General features: G+C 49.0%; 2 protein-coding genes across 2 annotated transcripts; one reads left to right on the top strand and one right to left on the bottom strand.

The window, feature by feature from the left end:
• Nucleotides 1-12,544: 12,544 nt before the first annotated feature.
• On the bottom strand, nt 12,545-14,289 carry Banf1 (BAF nuclear assembly factor 1). The gene is made up of 3 exons (XM_038349541.1): nt 14,130-14,289; nt 13,791-13,929; nt 12,545-13,073 (listed from the first exon to the last, which is right to left on the bottom strand). The coding sequence occupies exons 2-3, from the start codon at nt 13,911-13,913 to the stop codon at nt 12,927-12,929; spliced, it is 270 nt and encodes an 89-aa protein (XP_038205469.1). The 5' UTR covers nt 13,914-13,929; nt 14,130-14,289; the 3' UTR covers nt 12,545-12,926.
• Nucleotides 14,290-14,439: 150 nt separating this feature from the next.
• Nucleotides 14,440-18,370, top strand: Eif1ad (eukaryotic translation initiation factor 1A domain containing). The gene is made up of 6 exons (XM_038349533.2): nt 14,440-15,196; nt 16,201-16,420; nt 16,520-16,628; nt 16,788-16,896; nt 17,052-17,099; nt 18,065-18,370. Exons 2-6 carry the CDS (start codon nt 16,334-16,336, stop codon nt 18,204-18,206), a joined length of 495 nt encoding a protein of 164 aa, XP_038205461.1. The 5' UTR covers nt 14,440-15,196; nt 16,201-16,333; the 3' UTR covers nt 18,207-18,370.
• The last annotated feature ends 4,070 nt before the right edge of the window (nt 18,371-22,440 follow it).

Genomic DNA, 22,440 nt, shown 5'->3' on the forward strand with positions numbered 1-22,440 from the left:
AGATGGCTTGGTTGATAGAGTGCCCACCACACGAGCATGTGGATCTGAGTTCAGATCCCCAGCACCCACATAGTAGGTTGGGAGGTTCTCGGAGTTCATTGGCCAGCCAGGCTGGCAGAACTGTGTGCTTCCGATTCAGTCAGAGATTTTGTCCCAAAAAATAAGGCGGAGAGCAACTGAAGGAACCACTACTGAGTTCTGGCTTCTGCGCGCATTACTGACCCCTGAGAGTAGATGTTCTCGGAGTTCATTGGCCAGCCAGGCTGGCAGAACTGTGTGCTTCCGATTCAGTCAGAGATTTTGTCCCAAAAAATAAGGCGGAGAGCAACTGAAGGAACCACTACTGAGTTCTGGCTTCTGCGCGCATTACTGACCCCTGAGAGTAGATGAGTCCCTATTACTGACACCTACGCTACCTACCACTGCCAGTGAAGTCAGGGGGTCTTAAATACCACAATCTAGCAATTTCCGAGGACTTTTCAACACCCTGGCCTCTTCTTACAAGGTGGCTGGGCTCATTTACAAATGCATGATTCAGAGAGTTTATCTGGGGTCACCTGACTAAACTTGAGTCCTGGAGGGAATGAAGGTGGGGGAACAGTGATTAACAATCCCGGCTCTTGATATATGTACCTGGCTAGCACCCAAGAGCTCATTCTCGGGGTGATTCTGCAGGACAGTGGCTATTGCTTCTTCCTACTAAGACATGCAACCACAGGGGAAGGGTCAGTAGCAGGACCTGGGGTAGCATCCACATGCTAGCAGTGTCCCGGAGCACGAGCCCCAGCCTGTTCCACAGGGATATGAGGTCCACTGCATGGAGAACTGCTCTTTACGGGTACACTGTCCTGTCCTGTGACCTCCCATAAAGCTCAAAATTGACCTTCCTCACTGGCTACAGGACTTTGTCTCAGTTTTACTGAGACCCCCCCCCCAGAGACCCCCAACCTAGGTTGTCCACAGCACTCTTCTCTGATACTAGCCCAGTAGATCTTGATACACCACATAGACCGTTCTTGCTGGGATCAGACGTTCCAGGGCCTTACTGCTGTCCCCAGAATGCTCTTGCCTGAGCCTACAAGTAGGTGGAGGACACTCCACCCGCCAGGCTCTGCTCCTTCTCTCTGTCACACCACATCCTGGAAAGAAAACTTTACAGCAAGGACACCTGTGGCCCCACAGTGACTAAGGGACACCTGCGATCTAGCTGTGACTTCATGAAGGAGTTCCCCTAAATGCCAGGGCTTTCTTCCCTTCTGCAGCTGGCTGAGGTTTCCCATCTGTGCACTGTGGAATGGAAGAGACGCGTCTCAGGGCAGTGAGGCAAACTGCTTCAGAACCCTGAGAGTAAGGAGGGATTTGTTGAGCACAGGGCCTAGCTATCACTTCATCCTGAGACAGAGATGGCGCACAGGGAGCCCTGATCTTTGTATGGAAGGGACACCTAGATCTGGATGGACGCTGTCAGCTCCCACTGCATGCGTCCAGTACCACTCAACTGCCACCTGGCAGGGCAAGGAAGCGGCCCTGGGTTATGGTCATCTAGGCAGCCCCTGCTCCTTTCTTCCCAGGGTGAAAGGAAAGAGCCCAAAGCCCTGGGATACATGGGCTGGTTCACCATAAGCTCCATACCACAGCTGAGCACGAAAGACTGGAGGGGCTGAGGGGCTGAGCTCTGGGTGGGCACAAGGCTGAAGGAGAGGTTCACCCATGTCCTTAGGCCAGTGGGTGGGTAGGCCCAACCTGCAGGACACTGCATATAAATGCTAGACAAGCCTCCTCCTCTGCTCCCTGACCAGGCTTGCTTTCCCAGCCAGCATATCAGCCTTGGTCTCCTTGGTAGGTCAACTGAGTTGGATCTGGGACCTGTGAGAGGCCACTTCATTATTCTATACACTCTAAAAAGGCTCTTTGTCCCCTGCTGCCCCAGCACTGATCCAGGAACTTATGTGGGTTGCGATACTGGGCGCTGATAAAAGGTTCATGACTTGCCAATCTGTCTCAGGCACAGCCCATGGCCCAAGGGATCCTTCAGAAACAAAGCCTGTGGGAGAGCCAGGAAGATAAATGATTAGGAAACAACCTGTCACCAGGGTCCCACCAGGGTCTAGGAGAGAGCCAGGAGGACAGAGCCAGGTAACCAATATAAACTGGAGCCAGGGAAGCGTTTGATAGAGGTCTCCACTGCTTGGCTCTGACTACATTCTGGCAGAATTAGGGCTGCAGTGGGGACAGGCTATGGCTTAACCAAGGCCCTGCCTAGGCATGCTGGGACTGTGTGACAGTGTCATGTATGCCTGTGAGGCAAGACAGGAAGATAGGGAAAGTTCTAAACATGTAAAGGAAAAGGACTCCCTCATGCCAGTGTTAGATGAAGTCTTTCACCAGTTGAGGATCAAGGATTCTAACACAGCATCTTCTTAGGTCCTTTCTCCTTTCCTGGCTGGAAACTTACAGTTTTCTAGGAATTTCAGCAGAAATCCTATTTTAGAGACTTTCCCTTCCTCAGAGACAACTCAGAGGTTAAGAGAATGTGTTTCTTTTCCAGGGGCAGGGGTTTGGCTTCCATCGCCCACGTGACAACTTACAGCTCCCTGGAACTCCATTTCTAGTGCATGTAACACTCTCCTGGCACTGAACACATGTAGTACACAGACGTACATGCAGGTGAACACTCATGCACATAAAGTAAAAATAGCTGGGTATGGTGGCATATGCCTTTAATCCCAATGCTGTGGAGGCAAAGGCCGAAGGATATATTTGTGAGTTGGAGGCTAGTCTGATCTATATAGCCGAGTCCCAGGACAGCCAAAAAGACCATGTTTCAAAAATCAAACACATAAAATAACAACAACAATTTTATTTTATTTTTGCTTTTTGGAGATAGGGCTTCTTTGTGTAACAGCCCTGGCTGTCCTGGAACTCTGTAGATCAGGCTGGTCTCAAACTCACAGAGATCCTCCTGCCTCTGTCTCCCAAGTGCTAGAATTAAAGTTGTGCGCCACCACTGCCTGGTTTGTTTTTAATCTTTTAAAATTTATTTGTTCATTTATTTACACCCTGACCACCTTTCCCCCTCTCTCCTCTCCTCCCCATCCTTCCTCCCTTGTTTTTGATTTTTCTACTCTGGTGACTGTCTTCCAGTAGCTCTCCACAGTGACGAGACAATAGAAAGGAGAGAGGTACCCTATGTCCTCTAGGCCTTTTAGGAAACATGGAGTTGTTCCTTTGGCCACATCCTTGAGAATCTTCAAGAAGGGAGATACTGCAGATATCAAGAGCACGGCACTGACTGTTCATAAGGAAGCGAGTGTCTGTGTCACCCAGCATACTGTCGGCCTCACTGTAAACAAGCAAGTTAAGGGCCAGAGTCTTGCCAAAAGAATTAATTTGAGGATTACGAAGGCAGCTTCCTGAAACTGGTGAAGGAAACAATCAGGAGAAAAAAGGAAAGCGAAGGGAAAGGCCTTCAGGTTCCACCGCGGCACCAGCCTGCTCCACCCAAAGGAGTGCACTCAGTGAGGACCAGCAAAGGAGCCTGAGCTGTGGAGCCTATTCCCTGAGTAAGACTGTGCTGTCTGCGTGTGTCTGCACACCACATGTGTGTCTAGTGACCTCAGAGGCCGGAAGAAGGCACTGGACCACCTGGGACTGGAGTTACAGATGGTTATAAGACACACGTGGGTACTAGGGAAGAGAAACCAGTGCTCTTAGCTGCTGAACTATCTGACCAGCCCCCCAACGCCATATGCAAACACCAGGCATTCACGTAGTGCACAGAGATGCAGACAAAATACTCATATACATAAAATAAAAATGAACAAAAACCAAAAACCAAACAAAGTCCCTACTCAACATTTAGGTGTGTCTTATCCTTTCCTTGAATGTGTCTTTTTCTAGTAATCTCTATGCTTAAAATCTAAGTTTGCAATGTGTTTTAATAGGGCTGGAGAGATGGCTCAGCGGTTAAGAGCACTTACTGCTCTTGCAGCCTCGCACCCACGACAGGCAGCTCCCCAATTCCTGTAACTCCAGCTCCAGGGGTTCTGAAGCACTCTTCTAGCCTCTGAGGACACCCACATAATGTGTGGCACAAAAACATAAATAAAAATAAATATTCTTTAAAAGTTTTTGGTTTTTGGGATAGGGTTTCTCTGTGTAACAGCTCTGGCTGTCCTGGAACTCACTCTGTAGACCAGCCTGGCTTCAAACTCAGAGATCCGCCTGCTTCTGCCTCCAAGTGCTGGGATTAAAGGCACAACCACCCAGTTTATAAAAGTAATTGAATAAGCTGTGACTCTGAGAGTTGGCGTTATACCTTATTCTTTCCCTGAGTGCCTTTTCATTTTTACTATACTCCAAATCTGCTTCATACTGGTTCCTTCTGAATTTCTTTTCCAAGTGGAAGCCAAAGCTACAGTTTTTTCCCAAGTTGATGTTCTAAAAGATTAGAGGACGTCTTCAGCTGTTGGGCAGCAGCACGGTGTGTCTGTCCCAGCCTCAGCTGATACCTGAACTGTGAATGAAATGGCAGCCACGTAAATGGAAGCCCAGAGAAGCTCATACCGCCAGTTTGGACGCCAGGTGGCTGGGGTCTGGAGTGGGGGGATGGGGATGGGGGTCCTGTAGCCGCAGCTGGTCTGGCTATGGCCACCTTCCAGGGTGAGCTGCACACACTGCCTGCTTTACTGAGCCTCACCTCCATGCAGGACAAGTGTTCCAGCTCTGTTTCTCCATAGTTTCTCTTCATACTTCTGTTGTTCCAAGACAATGGCATAAAACATACGTTCCTCTTGACAAACAATTACAGATTCAACACAGATTTCTAAACTTCAGGCCAAGAAATAGAGATGCTACAGCAGTGTTATATAGCACACCAGGAATCCAACATGCTGGAGGTAGAGGATCAGAAGTTCAAGGTCATTCTCAGCTACAAAGCGAATATGAGACTAGCCTGAGCTCATGAGTCCTCTGAGTCAAAAGAAGAGGGAGGACAAGGGAAGAGAACAGAAGAGGAAGGGAAGGGAAGGGGAGAGAACAGAAGAGGAAGGGAAGGGAAGGGAAGGGAAGGGAAGGGAAGGGAAGGGAAGGGAAGGGAAGGGAAGAGGAAGGGAAGAGGAAGGGGAAGAGGAAGGGAAGAGGAAGGGGAGGGGAGGGAGGGGAGGGAGGGGAGGGAGGGAGGGAGGGAGGGAAGGGAAGGGAAGGGAAGGGGAACGGAAGAGGAAGGGGAGGGGAGGGGAGGGGAGGGGAGGGGAGGGGAGGGGAGGGGAGGGAAGGGAAGGCCAACCTTTAAGAGCACTGACTTTCAGAGGACCCAGTTTCAATTCCCAGCACCCACATGGCAGCTTACAACAGTCTATAACTCGATTTCCAGGGGATTCGACATCCACACATGGACATACGTGTGGGGAAAACATGGACACACATAAAATAATAAAAGGTAAATCATTTGGGCTGGAGAGATGTCAGTGGTTAAGAGCAGGGTTCAATTCCCAGCATCTGCAGAGTGGCTCACCACTGCCTGTAACTCCAGCTCCAGCAGTTCTGACATCCTCAGCAAAGACACACATGCAGGCAAAACCAATGCATATAATATAAACAAATACATAATTTAAAAATAATATTTTTAAAAAATAATGAACAATCACATCTTTTTAAAAAAGTCTTAATCCTAGCACTTGGGAGGAAAGGCAGGCAGATCTCTGTGAGTTCAAGGTCAGCCTGGTCTACAGAACAAATTCCAGGGCAACCAGAGACACTACACAGAGAAACCCTGTCTTGAAACAAAACAAAACAAACAAACAAAAAAGTCGCATGTGATGACACAGAGACAGAGGAGCCCAGGGCCTCCCTGGCCAGACAGCCTAACACAGTGACCTTTAATACAGTTCCTCATGTTGCAGTGACCTCCAACCATGAAATTACTTTCATTGCTATCCCATAACTGTAATTTTGCTACTACTATGAATTATAATGTAAATATCTGTGTTTCCCAATGGTCTTAGGTGACCCCTGTGAAAAGGTCATTTGACTCCCAAAGGGGTCATGACCCACAGGTTGAGAACCACTGGTCTAAGAGAACCAGTGGTCTCTGAATTCAGTAAGAGACCTTGTTTCAAAAACTATGTTGGAGAGTGATTGAGGATGACACACCACATTGATCTCTGGCCTTCCCAGAAATGTTCACGCACAGTAATACAGAAACTTATACACACACACACAGAGAGAGAGAGAGAGAGAGAGAGAGAGAGAGAGAGAGAGAGAGAGAGAGAGAGAGAGAGAGAGAGAGAAAGGGAAGACATGAGAAGATCAGTCCCTGCCCTATGCCTTTTTCATCCTTTCTACCTCCAAAAATAATAATGATGGATCTTTTTGTTTTGTTTGAACATTGTCTCCATATGTAGCCAAACTAACCTGGAACTCTCTGCCCATCCCCTGCACCTGCTTCTTGCATGCTGGGATTTCGGGCACGTGCTGCGATACCTGACGCTACTATTGGCTCTGCAATATGCATCGTTTTGCTTTTTAATGAGTTTTATCACACATGTATGGATCACTAAGCAACATTTAACTTCTTAACTCTGCGTGAAAGGAACCATACCACTTTCTTCATTTTCTCAATACTATCTCACGATTTTTACTGTATTTGACTGCCAGGACGCTCCTCTCACTACCCCTAATACCCTAACCTGGGCCTGAAACTGTCAAAACCTAAGGCACTGGTGACCAGGTTCTGGTGACCGGGAGAGGACAGTTGGGGGTGGAAGCAGACAGAAGTGAGGTCGGAGGATTCACTCAGGAGGAAGGGCCATAAGCTGTGACGAGGGAATGCTGTGGCGTGCTCAGAGTCAGAGTCTCTCACAGTTTGAATCACGCCCGCTGTTTAGCTGTGCTGAGCTGAACCACCTTCTTGCCTCTTGTGGATCATTGCAATGCTGGCTGTGTGGTCACAGAGTCCCCCGAAATAGGGTGCTTTTCATGCCACCCCTACACCACCAGCTTGAAGGTGACGTTACTGACGCTTGGTGCTCACAAAGCACTTACTCACTGTGTGCTGTTCCAAGTGTGGCTGTGTGTCTGCGCAGCAGAGCACACCTTTGGCAGGGTGCAAGAGGCTCAGGCTTTGAGCTTGGGAGCCATGCAGCCATCTCTGGATTGTCTCTCTAGGGTATGCCCTACGGTGACTTTCCTTGGGAGTTGATTTGTTTGTTTCTTTGGGCTTTTGTTGTTGTTGTGATTTTTGTTTTTGTTTTGGAATTGTTTTTTGTGTATTTTGTTTGTTGTTGGTTTTTCACGACAGGATTTCTCTATGTAGTACTGACTGTCCTGGAGCTTGATTTGTAGACCAGGCTAGCCTCAAACTCACAGAGATCCACCTGCCTCTGCCTCCTGAGTGCTGGGATTAAAGGTGTGTGTTACCACACCTGGCTTGTGTTGATGTTTTGTGGCATGTCCATGGTGTCTCTCTCTCCGTGTCTGTGTGTGTCCACCTGTCTGTCTGTCTGTCTGTGTATCTGTCTGTCTGACTTTTGTGCTAAGGAATTCCTTTGGAAAAGGAATGAAGAAGGATTTCAGCTGCCAAGTAAGGTGCTCACAAAATATTGCACTTAAGGGTAAAATGGCTCAGCAGGTAAAGATGCCTTCAGTCACCGCTAATGACTGAGCTTGATCCCGGGACCCACGTGGTGGAAGAAGAGAACTAACTCCCACAACCTGTCCTCTGACCACTACATGAGCTGTGTCATGTGCCTGCCCTCCCTCACACTCAAATTGATAAACTGTACCTCTGAATGATATCTGTCCTGGGGACTCAGCCCACCCCTCTGGGTTCAGTAGATGTGATTTTATTCCTCTGGGGTTGTATGTCCAGCTCCGGACAGAGGTCTCTCCCAGGGCAAGACATTGTGCCTCTGGGGAGGATGGAAGGCAGACTGTCCTAGCCTCATGGCCTCCTGTGATTCTGAAGGACAGGCAGTCACCTCAAGCCATCAGCAGGCACAGGAGTGTTTGTGGACTTCAGTGTCCTAGACCCACTGGGTTCATCACGGGACCAGGTGTACTCCAGCGTACTGAGATTATCAGGTACTGGTTCCCTTCAGAGTTCTCACAGATACCCAATGCCCGGGCAGTCTTAGAGCATCATCGTCCCTCTGTGACTGTGTCTCTTTAGTCTCAACACATATGAAGGGCCCACTACATGTAGGGAGTCTGTGGCTCTGCTTAGAAGTGCTTAAGGGTGGTCCCTCTCTGTGTGAGATTCTAGAATATTTGAGGGTCCACATTGTAGGCCTGAGCCCTGTATGTTCAGGACTGCTGGGGCCAGGACAGCAGACTGCCAGGGGCAGCATGGGTACCCTGTCAGCTGTGGGGTCCTGGGAGCCCCTGGGAGCAGAGTGAGGGTCGGGGTGAATGAAGTAATGCAAGAAGCAGCGCTGGACCGGGCGGGGCTGCCTAGCCTTCAGAATCTTGTGACTCTCTCAAGTCAGGCCCAGCCTGGTCCACAGAGCGAGTTCCAGGACAGCCAGGGCTACACAGAGAAAGCCTGTCTCAAAGAAGAAGAGGAGGAGGAGGAGAGAGGGAAGGGGAAGGAGGAAGTAGAAGCCCATGACCTGAAGTGCCTCCACCACCATGCTTGCTCCCACGGGTCCTGCACTGTCACCCTGGAGTGGGTCACACGTGCACACAGTCAAGCTTCTTTCATTGCTGTGCACTTGCTCGTGTCCAGAGTCAGTGCTTGATGCCACCACCAGCTGGCAACAAGGCAGGTTAGGTCAGGGGTACTTGGGAGTCTAGCCTGGCTGTCCACGTCTCTCCCTTTAGCTTTTCCCACTGCCAGTCAAGTGTAGTAAGGGGGGTTCTTGTAGGGAGCTGCAGAGGGAGCAGAGGCTTGGCCCCTGCGGGAGGCTGAGGCACCAATGCTCATCTTTCTGAAACGGGTGATGAGAGGCACCCACAGTGCCTTCTGGCTCCCTACCCTCCTGGCAAGGAGAGATGAGGTGTTTGATTCAAGGCTGGAGTCAGTCTTTCTTTAAAATTTAGGCAAGTTTTGGTCATAGATTTTGACAGTCATATGATTTTGGAAAGATATTTTATGAAAAAAAAAATATTTTTCTTTTGAGACTGGGTCACAATAGGAAGTAGACGTGTAGCCGCCTGCTGAGGGTACCTGAAACCCATTCCAGGGTGGGTTGGATACTTTGTCTTGACCCAGCCTTGAGTGAACTCTCACCCATATCCACATCAGAACAGTTTCTGACTTATCACCTGACTGTTCGAGCCTCAGATCGTGTTTTCGTTTCATGGTTTGTCTTGTCTTACTGTTTTATGAGACTATCTGACTATGGAGCCCAGGTGAGTCTAACTCTCAAGCTCTGTGTCTGCCTCTCATGTTCAGATTACAGGCATACGCTGCCACACCTGCTACTCCTCGGGATGTCATTTTTGTTTGCTTTTCTCCTATAGCTCTAAACTATCGCCAATACACAGGACAGGGCACCCGACACAGATGCTCATTGTGTATGAGATGGTAGGCATTGAACCCAGAATTTAACACACGCTAGCTAAGTAATAGTCCTATCATTTAGCTACACCTAAAAACCTGTTCAATTCAATAACTACAGACAATTTTATTACCTCAGAGATCAGAAAATGAGAATGTTCCCTATTTGCAAGGTCCTCTGTTATCACTGAACTGTTTTCTCCAAAGACAATGGCCATTATTGCTTTAGCGATTCCTCCCTCTTTCCTGGTGACGGACCCTTTGAGCCAGGGTTAAATCCAGGGCCTGTGTGTACTGAGTGAGCGCTACAGCAGAGCCACACTCCTAAGGCTGTCACTAATTTTTTGCAATAAGCAGTTCCTTGCTCTTCTTTCTAGTCTTACTACCTATGTAAGGATCCCTAAGCAAGAATTTGCTTCTGAATGTGAATGGAAGCAGGTCAGGGTGTAGGACTGCACTCCTGGCATTCAGGAGGCTAAGGCAGAATTGCTGTGAGCTTAAGGCCATCATGGGCTACACAGTGAGGACCAGGCTAGCCAAGACTACACAGCAAGACACAAACACAGAAATCCCAATAATAGAACCACATGGGTTTTTTTGGTGCTTTTTTGCTTTTGTTGTGGCTTTTTTGTTTTGCTTTGGCTGTTGTTTGCTTTTTTAAGGGTTCTCAGTTAGGCAGTGGTAGTGCATACCTTTAATCCCAGCACTTGGGAGGCAGAGGCAAGTGGATCTCTGTAAGTTCGAGGGTGCTCTCACCCCCCCCCCCAAAAAAAGATAGGGTTTCTCTGTATAGTCCTGTCTGTCCTGAGACTTGCTCTATAGACCAGGCTAGCCTTGCACTCACATAGATCTACCTGCCTCTGCCTCTGCAGTGCTGGGATTAAGGCGTGCACTACCAAAGCATGGCAGACACATGGTTTTGTGTCCAACGTCCCACACTGAGACTCTGAACTACTTCTCTGGTTCACTTTCCCTGCTGTCCAGTTCCAAAAACTTATGCTCACACTGGGACCCGGCAGCCTGCTCTGCAGGGTCTCACAGGCCAGGCAGCTGTGGGCATTTCTTAGAGTTCTGGTGCAGGTACTCAGGAGTCTTACAGGCGTGGCCCTAAGAATGGAACTGATGGATGGCTCGCCGGGTGTGTCAGTTTTGCAAAATAACACTCAGTTGTTTTTCCACAGCGCTCATAGCAATTTACTCCCACCAACTAGGGATCAGTTCCTGTTGCTCCATCTGCTCAACACTTGGTATTGTCTGACTTAGATTTTTGTCAATCAGCTAGGCGTTAATGGCACTTATTTTTCTGATGAAAGTGAACCCTTTCCACGTAGTTTTAAAATCCTCCCTTGTGGCTGCCTTTCAGATTTTCTACCAAGTTCTACGCTGTCCTCTTCTTGCAATACTAGAGATTGAGTCCAGGGCCTCATGAATGCTAGGCATTCTACCACAAGGCTACATCCCCAGCCTGTGTTCCCCTTCTCCTTGTGTGTGTGATGGGTGATGCCTTTAGCTATGCATGTGGAGGTCTATCATTCTCTATCATTCTCCACTTCACCTGCTGAGAATTGAGCTGTCAGACTGGCTAGAGGACTCCTTGGATCCCTGACTCTGCAACAATGATGATGGTGTTATGGGTATGTACAGCCATGCCCGTTTTTATGTGAGTACTATGGATTTGAACTTGAGCAAGTTTTACTCCCTGAGCCATCTCCACAGACCACTTTCTTTAGGATACAGAATCTCATGGATCCTAGACTAGCCTGGAACTTGCTTTGTGGACGAGGATGAACTTGAACTTCAGATCCTCACACCACCCAGTCTTGATTATAGATGTGTGCACCACCACACATTTCCAACTGAGCAACATCCCAGACATCCTGACAGCAGCTCTGGTATGTTATTAAAAATACTCTCACCCACTCTGTGCCCACCTCTTTATTCAAGTTTCAGATTAACTTTCTAGTATTTACAGAGACCATCTTATTAATATTCTCTTCACCATGAGATCATGAAGATTTCCTCGTCTTGTGCTGTCACCCTGGCTCTCCTGGATGTCAGCGCTCGGGTGAGCTGCATTTGCACTATCAACAAGTCACTGTTCAGGGATGTTTTATTTATTTTTTTTACATTTTTTCTTTTTTTATTAAGAATTTTTTAAATACATTTTTTTCTCATTTTACATAGTTATCCCTATTCCCACTCCCTCTCCACCCTTCCCTGCACTCCTCAGAAGGGTAAGGCTTCCCATGGAGAGTCAACAAAGCCTGACACTTCACTCTGAGGCGGGACCCCTCCCCCATCAGTGATGCTTTTTGTTGGTGGAATGAACAAGAAGGAGTGTAAACAGAATTGTACCTGAGCCCCACAGCCCTCACCCATATGAGGAAGCTGAGCCTCAGAGATCATTGGTTACATGACACAGAACAGTCTACCAAATTACAATCTGAGTTCAAGTGGATATTTTCTTGCAGCAAGTTCATGGGCAAATTTGCTTTTCTGAGCCCCAAATCTCTTCACTTCTCCAAAATAAAATAATTTAAAAATGCTTACAAAGACATCAGTTTCAGGCTGTTCACATGAGCTTGACAACAAAGGACTGGAATTTAGTTTTCAGGTTTAACTATTTCATTTCTATGGTAGCTGGACAAACAGCAAGTGTCTCACCCGTTCTTCCCAGAGGCGGAGAGCAGATGACATGATGACAGGCAGGTAACCTCTTACCTACATCCTAGCCACCCTCTTCCTGGTAACTTTGACTCCTACTGACTTTCCACCAGGTGCTGCCTGACCAACTGTTGACATCTGGAAGCCTACAGCCTACCTGGCTCCCAGGAAGAAATCAACCCACAGTCTCTCCCACATTATTTAGGAATTGGGACACCTAGGGCACCTGCCCAAGGCCCACATGGCTAGGGTGGCTCCCTCTTGGGAGGGGAAAGGGAAGCCACCAGTTTCGGTCTGCACTGATAAGAAGTGAGGTAGATGTGTTCAACCCTGGGGAAGACACAATCCCAGTCCACCTGCTTTCCAACACAGAAGACCAACTAGGAAGGCCACTGACTTTATTAATCTAGAAATATTTATATGGAGAGTGACTATTTTTGCCCCCCAAAAAAGGGGGGGGAGGCAAAGGGCATCCAACAGATGGTGAAGGGAGGGAGAAAGGGGCCAGATATCCATTCAGGAAAGCAGGTAGCTGCTGCCATGGACCTGCAGGGAGAGGAGGGGCAAGGCATGCAAGGGCAAGAATTCCAAAACGGACGAAAGGCTATGGGGAAGAGAACTCCCAAAAGACCCCGAGTACAAAGGAGGTGACTGTGACAACAGCAATCTTTTCCTTCATGGGGACAGGGAGGAGCCCCACCCAGCTGCTGACTCTGGAGACTAGATTCTGTGGCTGGGGGGACTGAGGAGTCCCCAGAGTGCACTACAAGAAGGCATCGCACCATTCTCGAAGGCACCCAAAGCAGTCCCGGGACTGCTTGGCATTGGCACCACACGTGTCTTTAAGCCATTCTCGGAAGAGATCTTCATCTTTCTTTAGCACCAGAAACTGGCCAAGAACCACATAAGCCTGTAAAACACGAGAGGGCACACAGCTAAGCGCCTCGTGGGCTAAAAGCAACAAGACTATGTTGGTACCACCCAAATGGGCCAGATCTCTGAAGCTAGGCAAGGCCAGCTGATGGGTGAGTCCTTGGGAGGGCAAGGCCATTTTTGTTTTAAGACAGAGTTCTTGCTTTGCTGCCTAGACTAGCATTAAACTCGATGGGAACCCTCTTGTCTTAACCTCCCAAGTGCTGGGGTCAGAATCGGGACCCACTACACCTAGTTCCACTTCTGTGGCACTGAAAACACCCAAAAGGATGGGACACAGTGGGGCACACCTTTAACCCCAGCACTTGTGAGGGAGAGGCCCTGTCTCAAAACAACAACAGCCGGGCGGTGGTGGCGCACGCCTTTAATCCCAGCACTCGGGAGGCAGAGGCAGACGGATCTCTGTGAGTTCGAGACCAGCCTGGTCTACAAGAGCTAGTTCCAGGACAGGCTCCAAAGCCACAGAGAAACTCTGTCTCAAAAAACCAAAAAAAAAAAAAAAAAAAAAAAAAACCAAAACAAAACACCAAAGTGACCTTGTCTCCCCAGATGCCCCCAAACCACTTCAAATTATCTACTACTGTCCGTGCCCTCCCCATACCCCTACTTTCCTCGCTCCCAATTTTTTTGCTTGGAAACACCTGTTGCCAACTCTCACTCGGACCCCTCCCTGGCGTTAGTGGCCATGCCACACCTTATCAAAGCCCCTTTCCTCCAGCTTCTTGCCCAGGACTTCACCAATCCCGGCCAGGCTCCCCACTGGCTTTTCCCCCATGGGCTCTGCCACGAAGTCTCGGTGCTTTTGGGAGGTTGTCATCTTGATCAGGTTTAACCTGGGAATCCCAAAAAACAAACAAACAAAAAAAAAAAGCAGGTTAGGGCTGAAGACCACAACTCCTAAGGGCAATCTCCTAGGTCAGCTATTTGTGGCTGCTTCCTCGATTCCCCTCATTTCACAGCTGAGCAAACTGAGGGCCAGGGAAGTCTTTCCCCCGCTATCGCGGAGTCTCCACTTTTTGGTTTGGGTACTGACCCGGTGGAGAGGACCAGCTTGCACTAACAGGTGGCGCACGCAGGGCACCGCAAAGATTCCCAGACACAGCGGCCAGGGCCTGCCCCGACGCCGTCCCTCTCGGTGACCTTGGCTAGGCAGACGCTGACCCCGCTGCGACCACGTGGTAGGAATTGGAAACGGGGACTCGCGGGCCGCGCCGCCCTCCAGAGGCCAGCTAGCGCCGCGCACCCGTTCCGCCAGGTCGCAGGCCCCGCCCCGAGCGCGCCGCCCCGCCCCGCCTCCTCCACGCGCCGCACCGCGCACCGCCTCTCCCGCAGGGCCGGGCGGCTCCGCTGCAACGGCGCGCCGCAGCCATGAGTGCTCCTCGTCCTCCCGCCGCGGCGCGCCCGCCCCGCCCGGAGCCCTGCCTCGCCGCTCATGCTCACCGGCAGCTCCGGCTCTAGTAACGGCTGCTCGCGCCACTCGGCCGCTCCCGCCGATACCTCAAGCGACTAGAACGTTCTTCGACTTCCGCTTCCGGGTCGTCTTATGAGCCGCCTTCAAAAAAAAATACCCAAATTGGGCGCGTCTAGCCAGACGCCCGAGCCATAGAGTTGAGGCGCAGCCGCTAAGCGCGGTGCCCACAGGAGTCGCTGTTTTCCGGCCGTTCACAGGAAGCCGCGCTGCTTTCTGCGGTCTTGTTTCTCCGGCCGCCCTTCCCACCTGGTGAGGCCGAGGCCGCCGGGGAGACTGCTACCGTCTTTTTCCTGCCCGGCACCTGGAACGCAAAGACTTAGGCTTGCCTGACTAGCTCGAGGGACGAGTTAAAGGAACGGACAGCGAAGAGGCGGGGCATCCGGAGGGCTACTGAGAGGCCCGGAAGTGCAACTCTCGCGGGTTCCTCGGAGTCCGGGCTGCCTCCATCCTGTTGACGGGAGCTAGGAACACCCGAAGTCTGGGGCCAGGCGTTCAGACCGGCGCCCCGTCGTGACCACCTGCAAGTCGCGTCTCTCAGCTTCCGTCGAGCGTGGCTTGAAGTGAGTCCTGGACGAGCTGCTTCCAGCGTCACCCTGGAAAACCGAGCGAGCTTGTGTAACGCCGAGCGGGTGAGTGCCGCGATAGTCGCCGCGTCCGCCTGCTCCGCGGAGTGTCAGAGGTCGAACATCTGTTGAATGGCTGTCCAGACTCGGGGCTGTTGAGCATGTGGAGGAAAGCAGCTTCCTTCGGACTTCTCCTAAAGAGGTCGGAACGATCGCTCGGCTTGGGAGGCGCGTGCGGCTTCGTCATCCCAGCCGTGCTTCCCACAGGAGGGGTCGTGAGCTCATCTGCTCAATTTTTGTTATTGAGAGGGTATCTCGCTATGGAGACCCAACTGGCTGCCATCTACAGAGATCCTCTTGCCTTTGCCTCCATGGGTTAGGATTAAGAGTTTTGAGATTAAATATTTGACCTGGGCGGTGGTGGCGCACGCCTTTAATCCCAGCACTCAGGAGGCAGAGGCAGGCTGATCTCTTGAGTTCGAGGCCAGCCTGGTCAACAAAGCGAGTTCCAAGACAGCCGAGAGTGTTTCACAGAGAAACCCTACCTCAAAACAACAAGAACAAGACTGAGGTTAAAGGCTTGAGCCACCCCCACCTCCCAACTGAGACTATAAAACGTGTTTCGTGGGTTTAAGATTTGCTGTGTGTGGCTACTGCAAGTGCCCTTGGAGGCCAGAAGAGGGCATTGGATTCCCCTAGAATTGGAGTTAGAATTGGTTGTGAATCAGCTGATGTGGATGCTGGGTCATGTTTGCTCTTTTTGAGACAGGATCTCCCTATGTAGACCAGGCTGACCTCGAACTCAACAGTTGTCTGCCTGCCTCTACCTACCAAGTGCTAGGAATAACAGTGTACACCAGCATCTGGCTAAAGGTTGTGTTTTGTTTTTTGATGGTTTTTTTAAAATGTGTATCTGTTTTTATCTGCATGTATGTCTCCAAAAGAGGGCGTTGGATCCCCTGGGACTGGAGTCAGGGCAGTTGTAAGCCTCTGTGTGATTGCTGGGAACCAGAGATGGATTCTCTGCAAGAGCAAGTTGTCCAGTACTGTAAAGCTCATGTTTTTAACAGGGCAAGGAGGTGCTTTCTCGTATAAGGCTGCTTCTCTTGAAAGCAGTCCTGGCTTCTAAGTGTGCCATCGGAATAACTCTGGAAGAAGAGCTGACCGTCTCGGCCCCCCTAGCAGCCCTGGACAGAGCCCAGCATGTCTCAGGCCACCAAGAGAAAGCATGTGGTGCGGGAGGTGCTGGGGGAGCACGTGGTGCCCTCGGACCAGCAGCAGATAGTAAAGGTGAGCGGGCTGGGGCCACATGTGGGAGGGCTCGGTGCAGGGCAGCATGTGCTTGCTCTAACTGATGACACGCCTAAGTCTTGGTCTTTCCCGGAGCAGGTCCTCAGGACTCCTGGGAACAATCTGCATGAGGTAGAGACGGCCGAAGGGCAGCGCTTCCTGGTGAGCATGCCCTCCAAATACCGCAAGAACATCTGGATCAAGAGAGGTTAGAAGCCATACCCCTCCACAGTACAGGGCCAGGCCTCGGCTCTTGATTTTCTAATCAATCGAGAGAGGTTAGAAGCATCCCTCCACAGTACATGGCCATGCTCGGCTCCTGATTTTCTCCCTCACGTAGGAACGGCTTTGTCTTTGTCACCTACAGGGGACTTCCTTATAGTTGACCCTATTGAAGAGGGAGAAAAAGTGAAGGCTGAGATTTCTTTTGTGCTCTGCAAGAACCACGTGCGCTCTCTGCAGAAGGAGGGGCACTGGTAGGACAATCTTGGGTTCTGGGGATAGTGACTTCCTTGCAGGGGAATGGAGCAGGGGTGGGGTGAAGTTATGCCTTCCCAAGAGGGACATTTGGAAACAGCTGTTTGCTGAGAGTCTCTCTTTGTGTTCTGACCTGACTCTTCTCTTCTCGCAGGCCTGAAGCCTTCTCTGAGGTAGCTGAGAAACAAAGCAATATGAACAGGTGAGGAGCAAGCCCCAGCCCAGGAAAGACAAAAAGACAAAAATACAAGTTCACACCTTGGTGCCTGAAGGAGAAAGATGGTCCTGCTTTTTTCCTATTGAGAACCTCATTATACATAGTGGAGTGGATAGCTATGAGTGGCTTGACAGTCTCATGCTCCACATTACAGTGTTCGCCTACTAGGCAGTGTCTTCGGGTGCGTTGTTCAATATATCTTCAGATAGATTCTTAACTGGGTATGCTAGTACATGCCTGTAATTCTGGCAATTATAAGGTGGAAGCAGGAGTTTGAGCCAGCATGGTCTACATGTAATAGGTCCAAAGCCAGCCTGAGCTATAAGAAACCTTTTCTTAAAAAAAAAAAAAAAAAAAAGTTCATCTAAGAGGATTATGTAGAGTAAGGAAGGCAATGCTTAGTGTATCAGTTTGCACCTGGAGGTCTCAGCCCCTTTGGGAGTCAGATATCCTGCATATAAGACATTTACATTATGATCCATAACAGGAAAATTACAGTTATGAAGTAACGATGAAGTAATTTTGTGATTTGGGTCATCACAGCATGCTGGACTGTGTGAAAGCGTCAGAGCATTAGGAAGTTGTGGACCGCTGGCTTAGCGCATCAGCTGTTGGAAATGGGGGCTCCCTGTGTCTCTGATGCTAGCAGAGTTAGTTTTTGCTTCCTTACTGAAACCAGTGATGGGGTGGGTAGGAGGTAATCCTTAGTGAGTTTCCCTGTTCGCTCTTCTTCCAGAAGCCCCTCCTGTTTCCTTGTTTATTATGTAGCCCGGGCTGTCCTCGGCTTCCTACTTCCCAGGCATGTGCTACCACATCAGCGTTTTGGGCTCTTGGATTTTTAGAACCATATTGGTTCCTGACAGTTGAGATGATGGTCCTGATTTTCAGAAACTCTGGGTCATAGGTCTGATTTTCCCAGATGTTACTTATTGTGTCTTTCGCTCACACAGACAGAGTCAGCCAGAACTCCCCACTGAGCCACAGCTGTCGGGAGAAGAGTCCAGTTCTGAAGATGATTCTGACCTCTTTGTCAACACCAATCACAGACAGTATCATGAGAGTGACGAGGACGAGGAGGAGGAGGCGGCCTGAGCCCAGGACTCGCTTTTCTACTTGCTCAGGGACTACCCCTTGGCTTATCTGGGCTTGGACATTCCCAGGCTGCCCTGCAAGCCTTTTCTTTTGGATGGGGACAGGGCATGGCCCCTTTCTGAACTGTCCTAGAAGAATTAAACCCCTGGTGGGTAATGACTTAACACAGGTGTCTGAGTGGCTGTATTAGAGAAGCTTGTGGGGAAGTGAAGCCCTCTTTCTCGGTGGAGGCCTTGGTCACCTGTGGGTAGAATGGGAAGGAACTGAGGTTTGGCTGGAATCTGCGCCGTGTGACTTGTTCACAGCACCTCTCGGGCACTGGATACCTCACCCTGTGCTGTGCCTCCTTAACTAACAGCAGTCATTGCCTGCTTACACTCAGTAGTGATTCCAGTAGTTAAGGTTGCGGCCTAGGACCTCTTAAGCACGGCTCAGGACAAATCCCGTGGTGCCTTGTGAGCTGCTTCCCTTCCTTCCTAGTTACCCGTACTGTAGCACTGCTTACTGTCTGCTGCCATGTAAATGACAGCCCGTGCACCTCTCTTCACCTCAGCCACCTGTCATCTCCAAACATGTCTGGTCAGGGTACCTCTGTCCTTACCGTGTCCTTGATTTTTCAGAGTTTTGCTGATCTCCTGAGGCTATTAATTTTCCTATAGTCTTTTCTTGAGATGGTCTCTATAACCCAGGCTTGCTTGGGAATCACTGTGTAGCTTGGGCTCACCAACTCAACGGCTGTCCTACCTCAACCTCCAAGAGCTGGGATTACAGGTACGAGCTACTGTCCCTGTTGTAGCATCCCCATTCCTTGTACCGCAGCATCAAAAGGCCTATTGTTTCTCATTCCTTTGCTCACAGCTGCCTCCTTTCATGTACTCATTTTAGAGTAGTTCTCCCTGTTACTTTAGCTCGAAGATCTTTGTGGTCCAGGCACTCCGCAAACTACAAGCTGCTGAGAACGATGTCCTCTCGCCTCTTGACGCTTTTGCTTCTGCCTGTACACTGCTAGCACTAACCCAGCCACTGCTGAATCCTGCTGAAGACTGGGCTCACAGCTTAGTCTTCCCTCTGCTGGCCATCTGGCCATCCCACAGTAGAACCCTTCAGCCTGTTGTCAACTCCTATAGTGCTTGAGTGCTGATTTTTGTTGTGAGCTAATGGGACTTCCACTTTGGAGCCTTCCTCTTGTTTTCTGAGAATTTTTTTTCTCTTGTGGATTGGTAGATGGTTGATGGGGGTGTGGTCATTATGGGAGGTGTATATTAGCCTCAGGTATGCTATATAGAACCTCTTGTTTCCCAACAGGAAATCTTGTGATCACGCCCTCCCCAACTCTCATCTGTCCATTCTTCGTGTTTGTTTTTTATGATATCCTTGAGTATACACATGTATAAAATATAGATGTGTATATATGGAAAAATAAACCAGGTGGGTTAAAGTTAAAGATAAGTTTATCTTAACTTCACTGAACGTTTTGTTTTGTTTTGTTTTTCAAGATAGTTCTACTAAACTATCTACAGCTTTTTGGAATCTGTCATTTACGGGAAGGCAATAGCTAACTTTTTAACTAGAGAAAACCACTTGTCCCTATCTCACCCATTAAACGACTCGTTCTTTCCTCAGTGGTAATGCCTTCTTAAAAATTCATATCCAGCGGGCGGTGGTGGCGCACGCCTTTAATCCCAGCACTCGGGAGGCAGAGGCAGGCGGATCTCTGTGAGTTCAAGACCAGCCTGGTCTACAAGAGCTAGTTCCAGGACAGGCTCCAAAGCTACAGAGAAACCCTGTCTCGAAAAACCTAACAAAAAAAAAAAAAAAAAAAAAAAAAAGAAAAAAAAAGAAAAGAAAAAAAAAACGAAGAAAAAAAAATTCATATCCAGAAAGGTATTGTTGGTTCACACCTTTTATCCAAATCCCAGTACTTGGGAGGCAGAGGAAATCAGATCTCTTGAGTTTTAGGCCAGCCAAGACTACACAGTGAGATTCTGTTCAAAAACAAAAACCAGGAATCACGTCACATGCCTTTAATTTAGGCAGAGGCAGTGTATTTCTGTGGGCTAGAGGCCAGCTTCATCATTGACAGAGTTCCAGGACAGTCGGGGCTGCATAGAGAAACAGAAAAACCCCACAGAGCTGTAACACTGCCCAGGGGTGGGGGATGGGAGCACTATCCTAGCCAGGTGTGGCATTTGTCTCTAATCCTACTTGGGAAAGTGAGATTAGTGGATCAAGATATTATCACCAGTCAGGACTGTATGAAACTGTCTTTAAAAAAAATAGATTCCTGCATATAGATTTTAGAATTCCAAATCTGCCATGTGGGGTTTTGTTTTGTTTTTTTGTTTTTCGAGACAGGGTTTCTCTGTAGCTTTGGAGCCTGTCCTGGAACTAGCTCTTGTAGACCAGGCTGGCCTCGAACTCACAGAGATCTGCCTGCCTCTGCCTCCCAAGTACTGGGATTAAAGGCGTGCGCCACCACTGCCTGGCTTGAGTTCAGTTTCTTATGTACTAACAAAGACAGATCCCAGGTTTGACAGTGTCCTCTGACTTCCACACTATGTGCTTCTGTTTGCTCTGTGATACAGTTTCTCCATTTAAGAATGCTGGTTTTCCTGGAACTTATTTTGTAGACTAGACTGCCTCTGCCTCCCAAGAGCTCGGAGACACATATGTAATTTAAATTTTAAAAACCGTAATTCAAGCAACTCTGAGTTGTGTACATTTTGCTTTCTCTTAGTGTCTCTTAACCCTTATACTTAGGATCTACATTTAAAATATCTTTTAATAAACTCTCTTTGGGGGAGCTGAGAACTTGCTCAGCAGTTCCAAGCATTATCTACTCTACCATAGGACCAGGGTTTCCATCCTCAGCAACGATGTGGCAGCTCACAATCATCTCTAACTCCAGTTAGATCAACCACTCTTCTGGCTTCTGCAGCCACCAAGGAAGAAATGAAAACAGACACAAACATGCAAGACACCCATCCCCATATAAAACATAATAAAAACCCTCAAAAAAAAAAGGAAGAAAAACTTAACAGAAAATAGAATAGAAACTATTAGTTCTCATAGAAAGTGTTCAAGCAGAAAATATATTTTGTGGGTCATTTTAGGTCACAGAGGCATTTCCAGGGTCAGAGAACTAATCTGTTCCCTTTCAGAATCTACCCCCAACTATTATTGTGACTTTATTTTTCAAGACAGGTTTCTATGTAGCCCTGGCTGTCCTTGTGCACTCACTCTGTAGACCAGGTTGGCCTCGAACCCATGGAGATCCACTTGCCTCTGCCTCAAGTGCTGGGATTAAAGGCTGCACCACCACCACCCAGCCTGTTCTGACTCCTAATAGAAATTAAACTTGCCTATTACATTGTAGATTGGAAACAGGCACAATTCCACATCTGGTTACCTTCCATATGCATGAGATGCACACACATTCTGTCACAGAAATATCAACTATTTACCCGGTCCGTCAATGGACGTGGATTATTATAGCATTGTTAGGTACATCCTTGTTCAACGTATTGAGCTTAACAAAGGTGCACTTTGTTGCTAAGCCAACATGTTTTTAGTTTAAAATGGAAATTTTCAAAATATCCAGAAACAGCTGAAAAACAAAGCCTCTCCACACTTGCCACTGAGCCCTACGCGTTGTCAGTTCATCAGTCACGCCTCATGACTGCGCCTTCCGGTTTTTATTCATGCTGGGGTAATGTCATTGTCACATCCATCTATTGGTGTATATTACAGTAAATCTCTGTAACAGGTGGGCCAAAGCAGTAGGCAGAGCACAAGGCTGGAAGATGACCTTGGGGACCTCAGAAGGATGCAGGCATAGCTTGAAGGGATAAGGGCTCCAGAGCAAGGAGCAAAGGCATTGGACTTCTGGCCTGTGTTCCTGTCACCATACCCTGGGGGCCAAGATGTACCTATGAAGTCTGTCTGGATGGGGACACCCCTACCTTCCCATGAGATACCATGTTGGGAGAGGCCTAGAGGTGACATGGCTTCTCAATGAAGCCTGAGTGGGATTCAGAGATCATGCCTTCCCCTTGCAGCTCAGAGCCCAAGACTCAGTAACTTCAGCTAAGTCACATAGCAGTAAACTGTGAAACTCAGAAGCCAAATCCAGTCCTTTGATGCTAGTGCCCCCCCCCCAGGTGACAGGAGGTGGCATCTCTGCCCTGCCAGGAAAGGTAGGTAGTGCTGGGCACCCTAAAAACTGCAACAAGGG

Source organism: Arvicola amphibius, chromosome 1 (genome assembly GCF_903992535.2).
Source record: "Arvicola amphibius chromosome 1, mArvAmp1.2, whole genome shotgun sequence".
Classification (NCBI taxonomy): Eukaryota; Metazoa; Chordata; class Mammalia; order Rodentia; family Cricetidae; genus Arvicola; species Arvicola amphibius.